This window comes from Zalophus californianus, chromosome 12 (genome assembly GCF_009762305.2).
Source record: "Zalophus californianus isolate mZalCal1 chromosome 12, mZalCal1.pri.v2, whole genome shotgun sequence".
Classification (NCBI taxonomy): domain Eukaryota; kingdom Metazoa; phylum Chordata; class Mammalia; order Carnivora; family Otariidae; genus Zalophus; species Zalophus californianus.
In genome coordinates this window covers 65,040,495-65,065,632 of record NC_045606.1, presented here as the reverse complement: position 1 = coordinate 65,065,632, position 25,138 = coordinate 65,040,495, and the positions used below count along the sequence as shown (strand labels likewise).

The 25,138-nt window shown below is 35.3% G+C and overlaps 1 protein-coding gene across 6 annotated transcripts in view; it reads right to left on the bottom strand.

Moving 5' to 3' along the window:
* Positions 1-25,138, bottom strand: part of SEPTIN7 (septin 7) — a 110,933-nt gene that overhangs the window by 61,422 nt on the left and 24,373 nt on the right. For 3 of the 6 annotated variants that reach the window (XM_027574938.2, XM_027574937.2, XM_027574940.2), the window contains exon 3: positions 15,717-15,819. In XM_027574938.2, coding sequence (XP_027430739.1) covers positions 15,717-15,819 — 103 coding nt within the window. Of the gene's footprint in view, positions 1-15,716; positions 15,820-17,151; positions 17,170-25,138 lie in introns of those variants that run through there. The other 3 variants (XM_027574939.2, XM_027574941.2, XM_027574942.2) reach the window with 2 other exon arrangements.

Below are 25,138 nucleotides of genomic sequence, written 5' to 3'. Positions count from 1 at the left end.
CCTAAGTCGACCACAGTACAGTAGTAGCCTTGATCAAAATAATAAACTAATTATTTTAATAATATTTATTAGCACATTACCTGACATTAAAAAATCATCTCAAATGTTATGTATTAAGGCACAGATGTTAATTTTAGCTGAGGTAGAGATGAGACAGTGTCAAACTGTATGCAGTTCTTAACCAGAATGCACCAGTATTATTTAAAGAACTATTTCAAAACAGATGACTATATTTTACGCCAGAACTAAAGCCCAGAATATCCAGGCAAGGATTTCCATATATGTTTTGGAGACGCTTCCCAAAATGACTTAAAAGGTACATGAAATTAAAAAACTCTAATAAGTAAATGATGACAGGGCAAAATGCCAGATTCACCAACATTTAAAGATGGCCAGTGAAAGGGATGCTAGACAACCAGATAAATCAGGAGGCAGGAACACAAAAAATGAGAAAGAATTGCAAGGAAAAAGTAGTCAACAATACCAAATAACAGGTTAAAAAAAGTGGCCCAGGGACAATGAGAAGTCCTCTTACTGACCTTTAAAAAAAAGCAGTTTTGTATTAAGAAACCAAATGGTAAGGAGTTAAGTAATGGATGGAAAATTTAAAAGTACAGATTTATTCTTTCTTTATATCTGGCTGAAAAATAAAGAGAAGGTGCTATTCTTTGTTTTGCTATTCTTTGTATGCTTATCTCTGAAGATTTAATCTATCAAGAACAGTCTAGACTACACTAGATATGGATTACTTCTTCCAAGGTATTCCATTAACATGTGATCTGAGAATTGCTCTAAGACTATTTCATCTCCTCGAAATGTATTAGGACTGATGTACACGCTAATACTAAAATGCAAGCTGGACAGGTTCCCTGCGACCTGGCTCTTCAATTATCTAAACAGGTTTACTTATTTTAATTACAGTAACTGACCGCCAGTCAGTCTAAGTAATAATTCTGCTATGTAGCCAGTAGCAAACATTCCAACCAGCCATCCAATAATTACCTTAATCTACTGAGTCAAAAAACTTTCACTTGCTATGTGTCTAAAGCTGGAAGGCCTTAAGGAGGATGTTTATGGTATTTCTTGCTATACTCAGAGATAAAAGTACTCTTTATACAGCTCAGTTTAAGCAATTCACTACCTTTCTTTATCCTCGTGTTACAAAAAAAATCTAAACGTCTACTTGGAAATTCTTTTCATGACTATTTCAAAAATGGATTACCACAACTTTTTGGTAAAAATGCACTGCCTTTACTTAGGCTAGGGTTTGCAACCTTTCCTAGACTGTACATCAAGCTTCTGTCAGTTCTTCAGCTAAACTGAAAAAGAGCTGAAATTGACAGATATTATTTACAAACTCTCCCCTCTGTTCCTCCAAATTCACATTACTGCCTAAAATTCTAATGATCATTCAATAAACACTCCCTCTTAAAAATCAAGTACTCTTGTGAATACTATTAGTCCTTCATAACCTGGTGGGGAAAAATCAGACATTTCCTCTAATTTCCAATTAGTAATGTCACATAAGTAACTTGAACAAAACATTAAACTTCATATTTTTATTGAAATGCACAGAACAGTCATGTACAAAAGTCATATTTTGTTAGCAAGAATGCAAGCTACCTTGTTTAAAATGGGAAATAAGAGCAAATTCTCAACCATCTTTCAAATTAGTTAAGTCTGACTCTCACCAGGAAAGAGCTCTGCTGTTATACCAAATTGTAAAGTAAAAGGACAATATGTGTGCCCTGAATGTATATATCAAAGGAGTTCAACCAAAGCAAAAGTTCAAAGTAAGAATTAATCAAGTATTTAACCTCCTAGCTGCCATATCATTCTCAGCCACTCCTGACCTTTCTTTTCTCTTCATCACAGATATTTGCATCTTAAAACTAAATTAAGACCAAAAAATGTACTAATAAATACATGCTTAAAATTAATATTTTAAGTAAAAATATTGTTAAGTAAAAATTTGATTTTAATATTTTACTTATTCACAGATTTAGTAAATAGATTATATATGCAAAGTATATTCATATATACAATTATCTCAAGCCCTCTGTGAGACAGGAGAAGTTAGACATAGCAGACAGCATTATTGTCCGACTGTCTCCACTCTAACACCACCCTAAATCCTCAGATTCTTAGAGGGTATGTCTCTCTCTTTTTTAATCTTAACCCTATGCCTGGCTTAGAAAAACTAGGTAAATGTTTGTTGTGATAAGAAACTGAGATTCAAAATGATCTATCCAAGGTCAGATAGCTCATTTGTGGCAGAAATCAGAGTTTAAAACTAGGCTAAGTACATGTTCTTTTTTAGTATAGTTAACTGTTGTACTAAGTATTATAAGGTAGATTTATGTCAAATATAGAAACCTGATTTTTATTATATGCTAAAAACAAATAAAAAGCAAATCTATAACCAGCTCTTTTACAAAACTGCCAAAATAAATTATACATTTGACATTTAAGCACAACAGAGAGTTACTGGTTTCAGAACTCTATCCCATCAGGCAAATAAGATATTATTCCCATTAAGCCCAAATAATAACTCCCTTACTCTGTACATGGCACTTTAAATGTGTACTACTAAAGCATTTATTAAATTAAATTGTTATCAGTAGCATACATTTCCCTGGAAATTCCTTTGAGGGTTGAAGTGGCTATTTTCATTTTTATATTATCAGCTTAATCCATAATTCCTAGTACTTTACTGCTGATCAGTTGTATCAGGCGAATTACTACTGATCATTCAATTAAAATCTATTCTCAGGACCATGACAAGGTACTATAGAAATCTCACCATTATGTTTTACTGTAATTATTACCACTTGTAACATAATAAACAATTCATAATCTCCTATAAAAACTTTAGTTAAGAATGAACCACAAATCATGCTTCACATTTGATTCCTTGACATGCACTATCATCTATTTACTTGAGGGGTCTAGGTGCAAGAACAGAAGCCCTAAAGTCTAAAGCTTTCTTACTTCTAGATATTAACCTATTTGTCTCAATTGTTTTTTTTTTTAAAGATTTTGTTTATTTATTTGACAGAGAGAGACACAGCGAGAGAGGGAACCCAAGCAGGGGGAGTGGGAGAGGGAGAAGCAGGCTTCCCGCGGAGCAGGGAGCCAGATGCGGGGCAGGGAGCCAGATGCGGGGCTCGATCCCAGGACCCTGGGATCATGACCTGAGCCGAAGGCAGATGCTTAACGACTGAGCCACCCAGGCGCCCCTGGCTCAATTGTTAATAAATTTGGAGGCCAACCAAAAGTTCTCCAAACTCAGTTTGCCAAAATGTATATAAATGGAGCCAATGGTACCTCTACAACACTACACATACCTACAAATAATTTTCACTTCCAAGCTAAATTTTTCCAGGGTTTTTATCCCCATTAGTAATTTTTATGGCAGTCCCAAATTATAATTTTACTACCTTTAAGTATCAAAAAAAGGTCAGATTATTTCTTCTACTCATATGCCAGTTAATTCTATAATTAAATATTAGTTTTTAAACCTTTCAAAATTATTTCAGCTACTTCTCTTCCACTTTCCTCCCTGAAAATTCAGTCCAAAAATCATTATCTGGGTCTGAGAAAGGAAGGTGACCATGTTGGAGGGAGAGCTACAGTGGCCCAAGAGTAGTGTGTTAGAGACTGCAAAATGAAGATGGCTTCCAAAGGTGCCCTAGGAGAAGAACTGAACTGAAAAAAGATGAGGAGGGCATCTGTGTGAGAAGACTAGCGTGGCATGGAGTGTCACAGCACTTGAGGGGTGAGCAGGGCCATTGCATCAGAGAGTAGAGGGGAATATAGCTGATTAGTTATCTAGAGGAGGAACTGATCAAGTAAACATATTAGGATAATGGTTTCTTACCTCAGAAGCACAACCAAAGAAAAGATGAAAGGTAGAAGGACCCCTGTGGTAACGAACTGAAATTGGAAATATTGGTGTTAACAGTTTTCAATACATATGTTGAGAAAGATAGATACAGATTAATATAAATGTAAATGTATATGTGTCTATATGTAAGCATATACATATGTATAGAAACATACATTTGTTATTTTTCTGATTTTGATAGTGTATTATGGTTATGTAAGAGAATATACCAAGGTAGGGAAACACACAAGTATCATGCATCTCAAATGCTTGGGGGAAGGAAGAAGAAAGTTATATACTGTACCTGTAACTTTTGTGCTTTTTAAAACTGTTTCAAAATTAATTAAAACATTATTTCAGCACAAGAATCACTATAAATCAATGCCACAGGCTTCTAATTACATTAAATACTTTGTACCTATAGTTCCCAATTTTTTAGATAAATAGATTCTCTTTGGAGACTCTATACATCACAAACTATCCCCAGAAAAAAATACATGATAAAAATCTCAGTTATATTTCAGGAAGTTTAGTCAGTGAACTCATTTTGTGCCCCTGTTTCCCTAAAAAACCTGATCCGGAATCTTCAGTAACTTAGCTACTGCCTTAAATTATCACTCCTACATAGTAAAATATATTAAAAAAAAGACCCAAATGTAAATGAATGCAAATTACATACTTAAATGTGTTTCTGTTCATTCAAGAAGAAAAATTTAAATAAAATTAACAAGGTTGGCTTTCCCAACTTTAACCACCTTTGTAAGGTCTTTCATGGCAGACAGGTTATACCTTTCCAACCTTTAAAATAATTCTGAGGTTCAGAAGCTCAAGAGTGAAACAAGTATGGTTTGTTGGCATAAAACTATCTTTCCAACAAAATCTACCTGTTGTGTACCAAAGCATGAAACGATAGAGAACTTCCTGCTTTGGAACAGAGTAAACCTGGTTCCTAACACAAAAACCCACTCAATCTATAAATGCTCTGGAGAGAAAAATGTACTAAGAGTACGAAGGGGAAATTCTGACCTCCTGTCTATAGTTATAGCTAGAAAGAAGAGACATTAATACTATTTCATATTTAAAACAATTTCAGAGACATGTGACACATTACCTAGGAAAAGGATGGACCCATCTGACCAACAAATAGTACCTAATCTCCATGCCCTAGATTATGGATGATTTCAAAATTGCCCCATTGCTCAAGAAACAGCAGCCTGCCATGCCAAAAGAAAAACCACACACTAAAAGAATCTCTCCTGGGGCGCCTGGGTGGCTCAGTCTGTTAAGCGTCTGCCTTCAGCTAAAGTCATGATCCCAGGGTCCTGGGATCGAGTCCCGCATGGGGATCCCTGCTCAGTGGGGAGTCTGCTTGTCCCTCTGCCTGTTGCTCTATCTACTTGTGCACTCTGTCAAATAAATAAATAAAATATTGAAAAAAAAATCTCTCCTGTGTGAAAAGTGAAAATTCCATAAAGAAGTTGCACGGACAAAGGTTTCCTTCATTACCTTGTCTTCAAAGTCCTAAGTACCTTTCTTTGCATATAGTACCATCTTTTTAAAATTTAATATTGTTAGTGGCTCAGTGAGTTGGGCATCTGACTCCAGATTTTGGCTCAAGTCATGATCTCAGGGTTGTGGCATCAAGCCCCATGTAGGGCTCCAAATTCAACAAGAATCTGCTTCTCTCCCTCTCCCACTGCCCCTCTGTCCTCAAATAAATAAATCTTTAAAAAAAATTTAATATTGACAGACTATGTAAACTTCTCCTCTCTGTCCCAAAGTCTAACTAATTAAAATTTAAAAAGTTTCATAACATTTATCTCAGTTCATCTATCCAGTGAATCTTGAGTATATTCAATATCCAGAAAACAATTTCCCTATGGCTGGAAAACATCAGCATTCTCACCTCTCTTCTCAAATTCAGCCCATTTACTATAAAGTTTATTCTAGGGCTCTCAGAAAGGCTGTTAAAAGGGTGACTATGCTTTCCAACATAAAGTATCTTAAATGATCTTTTATTTTTCTTATAATTTTTTTATTCATAAATGTACTTTTATCCCCATCCCCCCACCCACCTCCCTGTTTTCAAAAGACTATGATCTATTTTCAAAGACTGTATTATGATAGAACATGTATGAGAAGCCAAAACAGAGTAAGAATTATAATTCAAGGATTAACCTATATAAATTTTTAAAATCCCCGACATTTTTTTTAAGCCTACTAAATGAAACGGGGATATTATCCAGACTACATTTCTTATATATGTCAATCCAGGCATTACCCCTGTTACAAAACTGAAAAACTCCCAACCTATAAAACTGTTTTGTGTTTTTCTGAATTATACTGTTCCACAATTAAGATACTGAAAGTAAATCAGATAAAGAATTAAGTGTATAAAACGTGAATATATTAACTACTAAAAATATGATGTACCGTTTTCCCAGGAATTAGTGTATGATTTAAGACAGTAGTGTGGGCTTTTTAGCTATAGTCTTATTCCTCTAAATCCCACAGCATGTGGTTTGTATATTTCTTATGCCAGTTATCATTTAATGATGCAGTTAACTTGTATACTTTTTTCTTTTCTTTTTTTTTTATTCATGAGAGACAGAGACAGAGAGAGAGAGAGACAGAAGGAGAAGCAGACTCCCTGCTGAGCAGGGAGCCCGATGCGGGACTCGATCCCAGGACCCTGGGATCATGACCCGAGCCGAAGGCAGATGCTTAACCATCTGAGCCACCCAGGCGCCCCTTAACTTGTATACTTTTGTCCTCCTCTACTATTCCCTTACAGGGTCTTCATCTACATTTACATTCTTCCCTTCAGCATCCATGGAATGAATAGCCTGAACTTCAATTATAGTATACATCTCAAATTCAGGCAGAAAATATTTTCTCTTTTTTAAAAGTATATATTTAGTAGAACAAACTTTCAAGAAAATAATTTGCCAATATGTGTCAAGAGCCACAGAATGTTGAAACATTTTGCTACAGTAATCCTACTTCAGGGACTATCAACAAATCAATAAAGATACTGCCCTCTGCTTCCCAACACACATACACAAACCCTGTGTGTTTAAGGATCTTCACTGCCATGTTATTTGTAACAGTATAGGGGTAAAAACAAACTTAATGTCCATTAGTGGAGAAATAAATTACAAAAATTATGGTATATTCAATCATAGATTAGAATATTATGCAGTCATTAAACATCACAGTTAAAATGTGACCAAATCTTCCATTCCATAAATTTTTACTGTAGCATTATTATGAGGTCAAAGAGAGAAAATCATTCAAATATCAAATGAAAAAGCAATGGCTAAAATTTGAGATAGCCACCTTTGGAAATATTATACAACTGTCAAAAGTAAAATATTGAGCATAAATACAGCAAAATGTTAACGGTAATTATCTCTTATCATTTTTACTTTTATTTCTTTTTAGTATTTCCTAATTTTCAGATGTTTCAGGTATTGTTATGGACAAGTCTCCTTTTCAGAGAGGCAGATCTTCCCTGGATAACTCTAAACAAATCCCACTATGTTTATTTTCTTCCTAGAAAATAACACCATCTGTAATTATTTTACATATTGTTTGCCTATCTCCCTAAATTAACATTAGTCTAGTAATCTTCCTATACAAGTCAAAACATAATTACTGTAATTTATAACTCTAATAATGTGGTATTTATATAGGAAAAACTATAGAATGACCTAAACCAAAGGTTGGAAAGAGAACCAACCATGCATATATTTTTAAAATTCAAGCTTGTAATAAATGCTTTGGGGAGAACTACTTAACCATTTAAAGAATAAAATAAACATCAAATTCCTGTCTCATATCTCAGATAAAAAAAAAATCCACATGGATTTAAGATTGTAGAATAAAAAGTTAAACCTATAAAATACAGTGGAATCCCCAGCAACTTGAATCAAGCAGGAAAACATCAAGAGCAAAAGCGTAAGAAAAAAGATTGCATGCACAAAATAAAATCAAGTTAAAACACAACACAGAAAAAATTCTGGCAAAAAAATGCCAATATCTAATAACAAATACTACTACTACTAATAATAATAATAATATGAATATTAATAATAATAAATACCCTAGAGTACCTGTATCCTATTAAAGAAAAAAATGAGCACAGCTTTTTAAATTAAACTAGAATATGCTACTTACAAAAGAATACCAAAGATAAATAAATACTAAAAAAAAAATTAAGTTAACCAGTAACAATAAAATACAGATGAAAATAAGATACCAATTTTTAGACATTAGATTGGCAAAAAAAAAAAAAAAAAGACTATAATATCCACTGTTGGCAATATGCAGAGAAAGGAGTATTGTCAACACTAGATGAGTGGGCAAAATGGTATACCAACTATTTTAGGGCAATTTAGTATTATCTGTTAAAATGCTTAGGGGCGCCTGAGTGGCTTAGTCAGTTGAGCATCTGCCTTTGGCTCAGGTCATGATCCCAGAGTCCTGGGACTGAGCCCCATGTTGGGCTCCCTGCTCGGCGGGGACCCGTTTCTCCCTCTCCCCTGCTTGTGCTCTAATAAATAAATAAAATCTAAAATAATAATGATAAAATAAAGTAAAATGAAACCCTTACACAGCAATTCAAACTTCCAAAGTTTTATCCTAAGTAATTAAGTAAAAATGCAAGGACAGACAGAATTATAACCGTGTTTATTTGTAATCATCCTGATGTTGAGCAACATGGTAAATTATGGTATATCCAACCTATACAAGCCATTAAAATTTATAACTCAAGCATAGCTAGGTTATCAAAGAATACCTAACATCAAAAGATGATCACAATTTACTGCTAATTTTAGAGGGCAATCACAGAACATCACAGATACATAAACAAGAATACTATATGATTCTATCGTTCAGTTATCCTTGAGTGACAGATTTTGGTAGTATTTATTTTCATTTTGCTTTTCTGCATTTCTTAATTTTTATGAATGAAACATATTAACTTTATTACAAAAGCACCTTTTAAAATACACAATGAAAACCTAGAATTAAAAAACTATAATAGTGGATATGTGAAATTATGTGATTTCTTTTTTCCCAAAACTTCCTCTGCTTTAAATTACTTCTTTTAAGTAAGATAAAATTCACATACCATAAGTTTCACCATTTTAAAGTGTGCAATTCAGTGGTTCTTCTATATTCACAACTTTTTGCAATCACTGATTACTTTTATTACTAAAAGTAAAATAAAAATAGAGCTCAAGGAAGAAATTTTTGAAATATTACTCAAAGCATTTCAAGTCTCCAACATATCTTAACTTCAGAATTAAACATAATACCACTGAATGCCGAATAACCTAAAAACAAAATGAGTCAATATTACCTTTCAATTTCTTCAAATAACTTTGGAGGTTATTACAATTCAAACACCAACAAGAAGGTGAGAGAAAATGACAATTATGACAATGTATATCCTATCACCGACTAAACACGTCCTAAACTTTAGCTTATAAGTCATATACAAGAAACACATTATGATAAACTTGAATCCCCAAGATGGCCAAGGCAGCATTAAGTTCCCTCCCACTGAAAAAAAATAGAAATGCCAATCCGGCTACCAAAGACATTTGGTACAGGTCAAATACATCATTATAAACACTAAATAAAGAACACCTCTACCATAAAAACTGTGTGAAATTCAAGATTACAGAAATGATAGAACTGTGGATTTTATCCTCTTAAGAATTAAAAGTACAGGGCGCCTGGGTGGCTCAGATGGTTAAGCGTCTGCCTTCGGCTCAGGTCATGATCCCGGGGTCCTGGGATCGAGTCCCGCATCGGACTCCCTGCTCCTTGGGAGCCTGCTTCTCCCTCTGCCTCTCTCTCTCTCTCTCTGTCTCTCATGAATAAATAAATAAAATCTTTAAAAAAAAAAAAAAAGAATTAAAAGTACAAACTTCCATTATAAGTCATGGGAATGTAAAGTACAGCATAGGAAATACAGTCAGTAATACTGTCATAACTTCGTATGGTAACAGATGGTAAGGTCATTTATCATGGTAATACACAGAACTGTCAATTCACTGTATAGTATACCTGAAACTAATAATACTATAGGTCAATTCAAAATAACAGATTTTCTAATTTTATTTTGTTATGTTAATCACCATACATCATTAGTTTTTTTATTTATTATGTTAATCACCATACATTAGTTTTTGATATAGTGTTCCATGATTCACTGTTTGCGTATAACACCCAGTGCTCCATTTAATACGTGCCCTCTTTAAAACCCATCACCAGGCTAACCCATCCCCCCACCCCCTGCCCTCTAGAACCCTCAGTTTGTTTCTCAGAGTCCATAGTCTCTCATGGTTCGTCTCCCCCTCCGAATACCCCCTTCATTTTTCCCCTCCTTTTTTTTTTTTTTAACATAGAATGTATTATTTGTTTCAGAGGTACAGGTCTGTGATTCATCAGTCTTACACAATTCACAGCACTCACCATAGCACATACCCTCCCCAATGTCTATCACCCAGCCACCCCATCCCTCCCACCCCCCACCACTCCAGCAGCCCTCAGTTTGTTTCCTGAGATTAAGAATTCCTCATATCAGTGAGATCATGTGATACATGTCTTTCTCTGATTGACTTATTTCGCTTAGCATAATACCCTCCAGTTCCAATCACGTCGTTGCAAATGGCGAGATTTCGGGTTTTTTTGATGGCTGCAAAATAATAGATTTAATATCACTTGTTTTCAAAACTATTTTCTGGTAAGATAAAGCAATCTATAGTCTGAGTTCTACCTCCTTGGAGAATTCTAGTAAAATCAGGATTTTACAATTAACATTTTACTTCTCAGCATAGTCAAGTATAATTAAGAAGCACACAAGAGACAAATTTCAAGCCCAAATATGGTTGACACTTTGCTGAATTAGAGACCTAAGTGTCTCCATTATTTAATATGCCTGACATTGAGTTTTAAACTAAATTTTCAAATAAAGATTCAAAATCAAGAATTCCAATCTATTTATCCTGGTGGCAATCAAGTTCTTCAAAATCTAGGCTAGCCTACATTTTCAACCTAATTTTCAACTATTATAACATCATGTCTTAGGAGTCAGATCCTAAAGTCAATGTTCAGTGCAAATTAATCTTGAAAACCCCCTATATCATCCATAAACCACAATTACATACAAAACTGACAACCTGTTTTTCTTCCTACACCAAAACAGATACTTGTGTCTGAAAATATAAAAAGTAACTAGTTTATATTAACGCACCATATTGTCACTATACTAACATTCAGCAAGGTAAAATATTCACAATATGAAAGTATGTGGAAGCTGAAAATGACTGGGGAAATAGAAAATTTACCTCTCCTACTTCATGACTGCCCTAGGCCACACAACTCATTTCAGTGGAATGGCAGAAAAAACCGCTCACACAAGTATTTAAGTTCTCTAATTCTCAATCATTCCTGCCCCGCTATCCTCTCTCATTTCTTTGTCTCTTCCATTTTTTTAGGAAAAACAGAACATTCAGATGAAATCATTTAAGTTCAAGGCATATTGGACTCACTCTACTGAGCTCTGCACTCTATCCAATACCCCCAAATGAGCCTCTGCATAGTACTTAAGAACACACCAGACTAACTGAGAAGTAGACTGGGTTTGGTTTTACCAACTGCTTAGCAATGTGACCATGGGCAAGTAACCTAATCTCTCCATGCCTCAGTTTCTCTCTCTCTAAAATGGGGATAACAATAATACTAACTTCATAGGGTTGTCGTTAAGGTTTGTATGAGTTAGGTACGTACTCAGAACACTGCCCTGCCTGACACATAATAGGTTATGCAGGTATTAGCTATTATTTTCCCAACTGGACCTTCCACTCAATGTCTATCTCAATTCTATTCAAAAATCTGTCCTACTACCTCTTCTCCTTAAATAAGGCAAAAATAATCTCCAACCAGGGACAAGTTCTCCAAAGCCTTCAACTTCTATGGCCCTTAATTTTTGTATGACTCCACTGATTCATATGTACTTCCCAGAAATGTTACTTACCTTTTTATGTGTACTTTATGTTGCCATATAAATCATAAACTCCTTTAAGATATGGGAATATAACACTATGCCTCCTTGATACAAGGCACTTAAATAAGTACTCAATAAATTTTGCTTTTGAGGCAAGGTTACTGAATAAAGTTTCCCAACAAAGGACAGAGTTTCATAAAGAAATCAACTGTTAAATATAGATTTTTCAGTTTGTAAAAATATATTAAGTCTTAAAGCAAGAATCGTGGGGCACCTGGGTGGCTCAGTCGTTAGGCGTCTGCCTTTGGCTCAGGTCATGATCCCAGGGTCCTGGGATCGAGCCCCGCATCGGGCTGCCTGCTCCTCAGGAGGCCTGCTTCTCCCTCTCCCACTCCCCCTGCTTGTGTTCCCTCTCTCGCTGTGTCTCTCTCTGTCAAATAAGTAAGTAAAATCTTTAAAGAAAAAAATAAGAATCGTTATTATGCTAAAACTACTCTGAGTTTATATCTCAAAAATGAAGACTTACAGAATGGCTAAAACTAACAACACAAGAAACAACAGGTGCTGCTAAGGATGCAGAGAAAGGGGAACCCTCTTGTATTATTGGTGGGAATGCAAACTGGTGCAGCCATTCTGGAGAACAGTTTGGAGGTTCTTCAAAATGTTAAAAATAGAACTACCCTATGACCCAGCAATTGCACTACTAGGTATTTATCCAAACAATACAAAAATACAGATTCGAAGGGCTACATGCACTCCGATGTTTATAGTAGCATTATCAACAATAGCCAAACTATGGAGAGAGTCCAAATGTCCACCCACTGATGAATGGATAAAGAATATGTGAGATATGTGGGGGTGTGAATGTATGTGTACACACACACACACACACACACACACACACACACACACACACACACAGGAATATTACTCAGCCATCAAAAATGAAATCTTGCCATTTGCAATGATGTGGATGGAGCTAAGTGTATTATACTAAGTAAAATAAGTCAGATAAATACCATATGATCTCACTCATATGTGGAATTTAAGAAAGAAAACAGATGTACATATGGGAAGGGAGAAAAGAAAAAAAGGAGAGAGGAAAACAAGCCATAAGAGACTCTTAATGATACAGAACAAACTGAAGGTTAATGGGTGATGGGCTAAATGGGTGATGGGTATGAAGGAGGGCACTTGTGATGAGCACTGGGTGTTGTATATGATAAGTCACTGAATTCTCAGAAACCATTATTGCACTGTATGTTAACTAAGTAAAATCTAAATTTAAAAAAATGAGGACTTAGCTTATAAGGAATAATTAAAGAATAATAAAGTAAGGTTAGCTTTAGCTTTCTATGATTTGCAAACAAAGCTGTTAAATTTGGCCTAAAGTCAGAAAAACCAACCATGTATTAGACACTTACTTAAAAGGTGACTATGTGTTAGACACTCCCAACTATGTAAATGAAAAGATTTACTCCTTGCTTTCAACAAGTCTATACAGAGACAGCTAATTAAACAATAACATTCAAGGTGAAGTGGGTCAGGATATTAACACCCATTCTCCCCCTCCAGCTGAAGTCATATCGAGGAAAAGAAAAAAACAAAAGCTGTAGTTCACAAAAGGACTGACCAGAAACTAATAAATAATATACTTTCCAAGATTGCATATTTGAAATGAAAAATCATTTCAGCTGACTTAAATTTTTTTCACCTGGAAAAATGTCATATTTTGAACCAAATATCTGGCCTTGATCCCCAGATATTATTCTACTAAGTATATGTTCAAGAAGTTATCCTTCAAACTAAAATTTTAATATCGAAAATTCTTTTTAATTGTTTTTTTTTAAACGATTTTATTTATTTTATTTGACAGAGAGAGACACAGTGAGAGAGGGAACACAAGCAGGAGGAGTGGGAGAGGGAGAAGCAGGCTCTCCGCGGAGCAGGGAGCCCCATGCAGGACTCGATCCCAGGACCCTGGGACCATGACCTGAGCTGAAGGCAGACGCTTAACAACTGAGCCACCCAGGCGCCCCTCTTTTTAATCGTTATAGTGCTCCTAACAGACCTAGAAACTTTTTTTTCGAATTACAAAATGATCTTATATTTGTTTACAGTTTGTCATTTAAGATCATAAATGTTATATATGTAAAGGTAAGATTTAGTATTTCTTCACATATAATGATGTTAACTGCCCTACAAAAGGAAAAGTATGTTCTGAATGTTTTATCCATCTATCTATCTAGACCCACCTCTGCTTCACAACAGCAATTTGCAAGCTGGGTATACTATGCTTCTACTCAACCAGAGACAGGCAAATTAACCAACTCTACCAAACATCAAGTTTGCAGCCTTTGTACCATGTTTTAACTATTTAAACTATCGTAACACAGATATTTCCAAACAGCCACAAAGTGACCATCAGGTAAAATATTATGGTCAATTGATAAAATATTCCTCCCTTCAATGAAGGAGTATTTCAGAGCTAATTCAATTAATCTTTCAATTAATCTAATTCAACACCCAAATAAAAACAACAGGAGCTGAATGTAATTAGCAAAAATTAATGAACACTACAAAAAAGACAATAAAATTGTCTTTGTCAAGGACAGTGAATCCACTATCCTCTCTTTCACATTTTTTTTTTTTAAGATTTTATTTATTTATTTGAGAGAGAGAATGAGATAGAGAGCATGAGAGGGGGAGGGTCAGAGGGAGAAGCAGAGTCCCTGCTCAGGAGGGAGCCCGACACGGGACTCGATCCCAGGACTCCAGGATCATGACCTGAGCCGAAGGCAGCCGCTTAACCAACTGAGCCATCCAGGCACCCATGTCTTTCACCTTCTTAAAACATATAAAGAAATACGGTTTCATCATCCTCAGGATTTACATTCTAAAGTCAGCCTATATGAGGTGAAAATATACATTTAAAATTACTAATCTTATATATGATATACTGTTTTTTAAATATAACAACGATGGTACCAACATATACTCAAAATAACCTTTGACAATCTCTTAAAATGGACTTCAGGCAGGGTATGGTGTTCACAGGATAAAACACGTAAGAAAAATGAGACTGAATTAGAGAACAAAGCCATATTTCACTCACTACAGAGCTTATACTCACTGAATGAATTTCCAGGGTAATCACTTGCATGATTATGAACTTCTACCCCACCCTTCTTTCTCAAATTCAGAGCATGTATGTTTAAGTTAAATGCTCATGTGATATGACTCCACTACAGTATATAAGCCAGAGAACAAAATTATCCTGTAATAAGTAACCACCAAGACGCTATTTCCTTTTGTAGCATTACCAATTGAAGAGAATTTCTTTATAGTGTTCTATTCCTCTACCACCCTCACTGCTTTTCAACTTTTACTTAGTTTCTAAAATTGTGCCACCTTAAAAAAAAAAAAGAGGCAAGAAAATATACAATTCCTATCATGCCACCAAGTTACACTTTAAGATGTATTCACATAAGGGGTACCTGGGTGGCTCAGTCGGTTAAACATCTGATTTCAGCTCAGGTCATGATCTCTCAGGGTCCTGGGATGGATCCCTGCGTGGAGCTCCCCACTCAGTGAGGAGTCTACTTGTCCCTCTGCCCCGCCCCCCTGCTCATGCACTTGAGTGCGTGCTCTCTCTCAAATAAATAAAATCTTTAAAAAAAAATGTACTCACATAATAAAACACGATTACTACAGTCATTCAGGCTATTGTCTTCTTAAATTCACTGAGCTAATTAACAACTTAAAACTCAGATCAAAATCCAATTTTAGTAAGAAAACATATCTTACCCACAACCATAAGTGTGAATTCAAACCCTCTCTTCACTGATTTTCTGTATACTTGATTTGGGAGATTTGCAAATCCCACATAGCCTTCAAGGTTCTTCTGTTGCTGAGAAAAGCAAAAGGGCCAAATTATTCACGTATCAACAAAACTGTTCTGTCACACATTTCAAATTCCCATCAATAACCTATTTTAGAAAACTATACAAACTATTATTCATGGCAAATCAAATTGATTTTATTGTCACCAATAAAAGTATTAACTGCAGCAATAAACAAAATGAATTAGGAGTATGAGTGATTTGACAATATAATGGTCAATTATAAAAATACACGGGCAAAAAATAAAAACTAAAGAAACCTGCCTCAGAGTAAAGATTTCAACTTACAATGAGTCAATAACAAGATTCTGACCAATCAGCTAAAAAAAAAATAAATAATAAAAAATAAAGGGTTTTTCATAATAAAAAAAATTCAAATCCACTTACAGTAAGAACTCTTTTAATTATCCCTTTGCTCATACTAATTACCACAGGTATGAATTCCTTGAAATTTGTCTACTTATTCATGAAATGAAATCAAATGTTGAGTTTAAGACAATTTTCTCATAAATTCTTAAAAACTCTCATGGTCAAGGCCAATCAGTAAACAATATCTTTCAAGCTATTAATACCAGGTCCAATTATGCCATTTCAGCATTTCAATTGATCCTGTTGCCTCCCTCATCAGGGACATCAGATTCATCCAGATTTTTAAAGAAAATCAGAATTTAGTTTTCTGCATGGTTTTTGATTCTTTGATGACCTCAGCAATAGTTTCATGAGCAATTCAAAGAAACCTACTACTTTTAAATTGGTGTAGTAATTAAATCTGACTTTTAACTTACCCAATGGTAAGAAAAACTGTCCATAGTTCAGACCATCTGAGTGAGTAGTCTTACTAGTCAATTTTACTTAGAGGTAGGTCTTAGTCATCATTAAAATACAATGGCAAAATATTCCTAAGAGGTACATATTTCTCTTAAAAGTTCTTCACGCATTTAATGTCTCATAAAAAAAAAATACTCAAGAGATCAAAGCATTAACTCAACACACTTGGATTTAACAACTAGCAATCTGCATTCCTCACTGGTATCACATGTAACAAAATATTCCATCCATCACCTTTTAGCCTTTTTTCTGGATTCATATAAACTAATCTTTAAGCCAAATGTTGACAGGATAACCAAGCCAATTAAATGAAAAAGCTAGTTTTAAATACTAACTAGGATACTGATCAGAGTATAGTATTTTAAAATCAAATATTTGAAAGCCTACTATGTATAAACTAAAAGTACGTATTAAATTTAAGGCTTCCTTAGCTCATATTTCATTCAACTGTAAGTTAAATTTTAAGTTAATTTAGACTGAAAACATCTCTGTAAAAATTATCTTATACTCACAGCTACTTTGTAAAGAACACATTTCCATCATTCCAGTGTTCCAGATTCCAACAGAACAGATCCACAGAGGAACAATAAATGAGGAATTCCAAGAATTGTATATGACACATTCAGTCCAAACAGGAAAGGCAAATCCATTGGAACATAGAAAAAAATAGAGGGAAAAATGAAAGTTACTTGCATGTAACTCAACAAATTAGAAATAAATTACAATAAAGTAAGGACAGACTTTATACATGTCAAAGTAATACTTTTTTTGTGGGATATAAGTCCCAGTGAGTTTTAATTAATGTGCAGCAGCTCTCCTGAAGACCTCTTATCTTTTTATAAAAACCAATTACTATGCCCTGCACTTAAAATTTTTTAAAAAATGGTAGAAAAGCTGTCAAGTATGAAGTTTCAGCAAGGTATATAGGGACCAAGTTTAAAACCCAAGGAAAAAAATGTAACTTTCATACAATTTTGCTTTGTCAATCCCTGAATTAAGACAGCCCATATCAGATAAATGCAAATGTTTTAGTTAAAAATCTTTATACATTGCTATATTTCAAGTTCTATTGATTAAAGTTCAGAACTGGAAGAAATACAGACTTGTGGATACAGGAGAAGGAGGAAGCTAAAGATAGCAAGCAACAAATGGGAAGATGAAGTTAATGTGAGCTGTGAAAACTGAAAGGCAACCAACAAAGCACAGAGAAGAAAATAGACTAACTTTGGACACAATGTCTGCGAAAAGTGTACATCTATATTTTATACTGACACAAATCTGTGAGTTATATCACAACCTGGAGCAGATGATGATATGCAAATGTCAACTTCACAGAGGCCTGCCCTGACCACCCTATCTAAAATTACAACTCCATTCTCCTCCGCACTTTGCTGCAGCTTCATGTTATTCTCCTTAGCACTTTTTTTTTTACCATCTAACATATATTTTACTCATCATATTTATTGCAATCTCCACCCTACTCCACCTCCAACTACAATGTGAGCCATCAAGGTAGAGATTAAATAAATTACATAAATTGTGGCATCAAAAAAGAAGCCACCATCTGGGAGAGTTGAAAAAGTATCAGGGAGAGTATTTTGGGTTGCATGTTCAAGGAACGCTCCAGACAAAAGGTATGAGAAAAATGCCTGAGAGTATCCCTGTGTCTTATTCACTGCTTTATCCTCAAGTCCTTTAACAGTCTTTGGCATATAGTACAATATTGGGAATGAATTAAGAAAAGGGAGGAAAGATTTCTAGGCAAAGAGCTGGGACCTAAAGTAGAGATGAACAGTACTTTTAGACCAAAAAGAAGGTACATGAACCACAATGAAGTTAGGCAGTGGATCAGGCAGAAAAGTGATAGAAAACGAGGTCAGGGAGGCAGGCAGAGGCCAGATCATGTGGGACCCAGCCAAAGTAAGAAATTTGGATGTTATTTTAGGCATGATGGGAAGCCACTAGAGGGTTATACACAGGCAAGTGACCTGACCTGATTTGTGTTGTAAAGATAGCTCTCACGGCTAAGAGAAGAAGTGGAGATAAGAAAACTAGTAAGGAGCCTACTGCAATAGTCCAAGAAAGAAAGGGTATACTGAATTTAGATGGTGTGGATGCAAGAAGAGATAAGAAGGATTCAGAATATATTTTGAAGATAAAACTGCCAGGACATTGCTGATGCACTGGATGTGACTGGTGAAGGAAAAACAGACCAAGATAACTCCTACGTTTTTGGCTTAAACAACTCAATGGAGTGGTATCTTTAAGGAAAAACAGGAACAATGAGGGGAATAAAAGATTAGGTGGTGAGGGCCCAAATCATCAAAATCATAAACAAGTTTGAACATGTGAAGTGTGATGTGTCCATTATGCATTCAAGGCCAGTAGGCCGTTAAATACGTTAAGTCCAGAAAATGCAGGGTTGGTTGGTGCTGAAAACATAGATTTAGGAATCGTAAGCATATAAGTAGTATTGGCAGAGGGTTGGATTCTCAGGGAGAAACTACAGATCCTGGGGTCTAGCCAGAGTCCTGGAGCACTCCATCACTGAGACGTCAGGCAGAGACTGAGAAAGATCAGTCAGCAAGGAACACCAGGAATGGCTCAAGGTCACTCAACTGTATTAAATGCCACTGAAAGGTCAAATGAAATACCAAAGACATAACCATAAAAATAATGTTACTGGTAACTTTGAATAAGAGCAGTCTCAGTAACGTAGTCTGCTATGAGTGAGTAGGTTGAGGATATGCAATTCTTTGCACATAAATATAACATTTTAAATAATTCTATGTTTTAAATTAAATTATTTTAAAATTAAACACATTACTTATCAGCCCCTATAATTATTTCCCAGAGGGAGAAAAACACGTCCTACTCATCTCTATATTCCTAGCAAAGTGCTGATATATGAGAGCTATTTTAAAAAGCTAAATGGCTAAAATATAGGAAAATTCCTTCTAAGGAAAAAAACTGTGTCCAAAGACCAAAAAAAAAGGACTTTGAGAATATACCAATAATGTAACATTGGTTGACTAAAACATATAGACTTTTCACATTTCATAAGAATCATTCCTTACCCTAAATTCTAAAATCAACCATAGTCTGTAATTCAGAAGACTTAACCACCCACTGATTCTTTTCCTGGGCAAATAAAATGTTCACAGTACCAGTGTGAAATGTAATTTCTGGATAAGAAACATTATTTATAGATGTGAGTGATATAACTGTTGACACTTATAAGCATGTGAATATAGATAGAAGTATATTCTCACACAGGCTTCTACCAAAATACCTTAAGGTCTTAAAAGTATTACTTGATTTGAAACATGAGTTACATAAGAAAGAACAGTTATCAAATCATTTTTTTAAAAGAGTTTATTTATTTATTTATTCAAGAGACAGAGTACAAGCGAGAGAGTACAAGCAGGGGGAGCAGCAAAGGGAGAAGCAGACCTCCCACTGAGCAGGATGCCCGATATGGGGTTCCATCCCAGGACCCCGGGATCATGACCTGAGCCTACGGCAGCCACTTAACCAACTGAGCCACCTAGACGCCCCCAAATCATCTTCTCTAAAGGCATATATTTACAAAAATCTTTTAGTTACTATGCCAAATCTCTATGGCAAATTCTTATTTAAGAAAATCAAATCAAAACAATTCACTGCTTGTTATTTCACTGCCTGTGGAAAATTCAACTTAAATACAATATCCAGTAATCTCAGTGTTTAACTTACTTAACCTGATTTCTAGAAATCAATTATATTTGAGGAACAAGATGCTTCAAGTAAGTTCTGACTGATAGATTATCGGAAACCTTAAGAATACTTTACCTTCTCTTGCCATTTTTTCCGATTCCAAAGAATAAAGTTATGAAAATCTTGGCATCTGAAATCTATTATCATTTTTAAAGGTCTGAACATTAATGTGTTTTAACAAATTTTCCAGAAGAAAAAAGCAGCTATTTTGAAAAATGCCAAAAATACATTTCCATAACAACAACATAACAGAAAGGAAGCCTGACAAAAACCAGAATTTGAGGAAAATTAAAACATACCCATGCTCCATGTACTACAAACCTTCAACTTCCCTCAGCTTTACAGAATGAGACATTCAGCCCCAAATTACCTTAATATGACCAGAATTCTATTCCTCCCCTTAATAACTGCAATTTAAAAAAATATCAGGCTATGAAGATCCAAGCGTTTTATCCATAACTTTAAATTTCAAAGATAAACATTTGGTCTTTTCCTAATTAACTTCAGGTTCAATTTGTGCCCTTTGGAATTTAAAACATACATATATTGTACATTGTTTTATACATGGACAAAATAATTTTCTTTCTTGTAAAATTTAAACAATTCTAAGTACAAAAAACTACACACTACAAAAAGAAAGGATACTGATACATAATTTTATTTGTCTACTCCTTAGGATTTTTTTTTTCAAAGATTTTATTTATTTGACAGAGAGAGAGAGAGAGAGATAGCTAGAGAGGGAACACAAGCAAGGGGACTGGGAGAGGGAGAAGCAGGCTTCCCACCGAGCAGGGAGCACGATGTGGGGCTCGATCCCAGGACCCTGGGATCATGATCTGAGCCGAAGGCAGATGCTTAACGACTGAGCCACCCAGGCGCCCCTCTACTCCTTAGTATTCTTAAAAGCCTTACATCGTATACACAGATATAACTCTCTTGGCACTTGCTTAGTCTTACATGACCCAATGAAAAAATTAAAGAATGTCACCATTTAAATGTTTTAAATATTTTAAATATAACTGGTATAAAAATACCTACATTCCAGATTTAATATAACAAGAACACTAAAATGTTACAAGATTACAAGGGTATGTCCTAAATGTTGGCTTTAATGTCCCCTCACCCTAATTTTTTTTGAAGAGTTCATGTCTTAGTTTGCCTGCCCTCAGCTCCTCCCTTTTCACTGAGATGCGCAATTATGTACTGACGAAACCAACTTTCATTTTCTCTATTCTGGATTCCTAGTTAATCTGCTTAGAACATTTTAATATTTAATTCTATGAATACATGTAAGAATAAGATGACTTATAATTTGGGCGCCTGGGTGGCTCAGTTGGTTAAGCGACTGCCTTCGGCTCAGGTCATGATCCTGGAGTCCCGGGATCGAGTCCCACATCGGGCTCCCTGCTCGGCAGGGAGTCTGCTTCTCCCTCTGACCCTCTTCCCTCTTGTGCTCTCTATCTCTCATCCTCTCTCTCTCAAATAAATAAATAAAATCTTTAAAAAAAGAGATGACATAATTTAAACCTTTTTTTTCTTTACTCTGAACCTGGAATCTAGATCTCTACTTATATAGAATTACTCTCTCAATCAACCTAGTTAATGGACCTTCACAATGTATGTACTAGCAATTACATACACAAAAATTAATAAAAACAAGATCCCTGCTTATGAAACTAAGAACCTAAACTCAGGTAAGTTAGAAGGCAATTATAATAACAGTGATAAAATACTATGATCTAAGCAAACATGAAGAATGGCTATGAGAACAAAAAAGGCAGGCGGGGGGAGCTTGGTCCTATTCTGAGGTCAGATGCTTCAGATCCTGAAGGACTAGCAGGTCTTAGTCTGATGAGAAATGTGGGTAGGTGCTGGAAAATATGGGTCTCAAGCAAACTAGTTGGTAACTGCAAAGGCTCAAAAGCAAAAGGAGAACATGATTCTCTATGGGAACTACAAATTTAATACATCTTAGTTTCAGCGTCTGGGAGCTACAGCACAGGAAACTTAAGCAAAAGCGAGATCGTGAAGGATTTTGTTAGCTACACTAAGGATCTTAGATTAGACTTCATCTTGAAAGCTTATGGACATCATTAAAGGACTTTAAGCATAAGAATGCACAATCACATGAATTCACATGCAGAATCACATTCTTATTTTAGAAAATTACCACTAACAAGAATATTGAAGATGAACTATAAGAGTTCTCAGAACGAGAGCAATCCCAAAAGCTGGTGCAGTAACCCAGGGAAAAAATTAAGACTTGAGCCAAGAAAGAAGTGAGGATGAAGAGAAACAGAAGCTAAAATTCTACTGTCTATTAAGGTAGCCACTAGCTACACATGGCTATCAAAAACGTGAAATTTAGCTAGCCTGAAATGAGATGGGCTGTAAATGCAAAATACACGCCAGATTTTGAAAACTTAGTATGAAAAAATTTTTGAAGAATATCTTAATTTTTATAGTGACTGCATGCTGAAATGAAATTTTAGTCACATTGAGTGACGTAAAATACGAACTAAAGTTAATTGCACCTGTTTCTTTTTACTTTTCAAATGTGGCTATTAGAAAAGCTTCAGGGGTGCCTGGGTGGCTCAGTTGGTTAAGCAACAGCCTTCAGCTCAGGTCATGATCCCAGGGTCCTGGCATGGAGCCCCACGTCGGGCTCCCTGCTCAGTGGGGAGCCTGCTTCTCCCTCTCCCAGTCCCCCTGCTTGTGTTCCCTCTCTCGCTGTCGCTCTATCAGTTAAATAAATAAATAATCTTAAAAAAAAGAAAGAAAAGCTTAAATTACATATATGACATATTAATTTCTACTGGACAATGCTGGGTTAGATATTAATGAGATGAATTTACAGGTCTCTATAACTAACCTGGGGGGTGTTAAAATTGAGATTTCTGAATTTAGGTTTGAACAACTGGATTACAGTGGTACCAATCATTAAAAGCAGGAATCACCTGACTTTAAGGTGTTAACTGGACTTTAGGAAGACAAATGTCTAGTACACAGCTTGCATATATAAAAGTCAGAAGTTCTAGAAATGTCTGGGTGAAACAGATAAAACATTTTAAACCAACACTTAAATGGTAAGAAGGCCATGGGTATGAATCCAAATACAATACATGAAGTAGGAAGCAGGCCAGAACCAACACTAACATCCCACCACCTACACAAATGTAGAAAAAGATGAGCGAGAAAAAGAATGAGGAAAAAAGAGGTTCCTAGAAGCAGTTTAAGGAGGTCAATTATAGTGGCCTTTTCCAAGAAGTGGTCAACTGTACCAAAAGCTCTGGAGTGGTCAATATAGATATAGAAGAATCTACTTATTATCAGGGACCTTTGCCAGAACAGGGGAAAGATAGAAGAAAAATGCATATTGGAAGTAAATAAACAGTGAATAAATGCAGGGAATGAGTATAAACAATTCTTTCTGAATGCTCATCTGTGCAGAGCAATAAGGTAGAACCTGGAGAATAACACTGGGTCAAGGGAGGGTTTTAAGGAGAGAAAAAAAAAGATAATTGCATCCATTTAAATGCTAATAGAAAAGATCAAGTAGACAAAAGGCTGAAGAAAGGGTAAGTTAGGATACAATGTTCTAGAGTGAGGGATGAGGTTTTCTCCAAGGGCCAAAGACAAAATCATGTACTAATTCTAAGGAGAGGAGGACCAGGGAATATTAAGAGGTAAAACATTTGAATGAGCAACCACAACAATAGAAAGAAAGACTAGGAGTCCATAGGAGACAGCCAAGCAACTCTATATGCAGGTTAAGGCTGAAGACCACAAATCTGTGTGAATGTATCCCAGAAGCCATAGAATCTTTTTGTCCAGTAGCAATCTACAACTTAAGTACAAGCAAACAGGCTGTAGGAGTCATATGAAACTTCTTTTGCAGAAAGTGCACAAAAGTACAAGGGATTACGGGAGCTGACAAGTATAGCTGAAATGATTCAGTGAACAAAAATGAAAAGGGTCAAGGATGAAAGGTAGGAAGCAAGGAAATGAGACAGCTAAAAGAATGTGAACTTGTGGTTAGAATAGGCCATACAATTAAAATTTTAGAGATGGAACAGAAGTTCTAGATGATAACTACATGGGACCATTAAAATGATGGCCCAAGCACAACCCAGAAATTGTGAGGATAAATTACTGAATTAGTTGTACACATGGGCACTAAAAATGCCCCAGAATGATGACAGAGCTTGGGGAGGAAAGGAAAACTGAGTATTTTGTGCCATCTTGAATGAATAAATAGAAACTGGCGAATTTAAAAAGTGTGAGAACATGCTGCTATTAAATAGCATAAGCGTTAAAGAAGCAGGGCTTTTTTTAAAGGAAGAATGGTCTAGAGTCGAATCAGCACTGCCTAATAAAAGTATAAAATAAATCTCATATGCAATTGTAATTATTCCATTAAACACATTAGAAATCTAAAAGTAAAAAGAATTTAATTTTAATGTTTTATTTAACCAATGTATATACAACACTATTTGAACATACAATAAATATAAAAATGATTATGATTCATTTCACATATTCATTGCTCTGCATTTTTTTTTTTTTGTAGTAATCTTTGAAATACAGCACACTTCATTTAGGACTAGTCACATTTCAAGTGCTCAGGATCCATGTGGTTAGTGGCTAGTATACTAGACATAGATATAAAACATTTCAAGGATATAAAACATTTCCATCGTGCCAAAAGATCTCCTGGAGCACAAAATGAAATGAATAATAGTA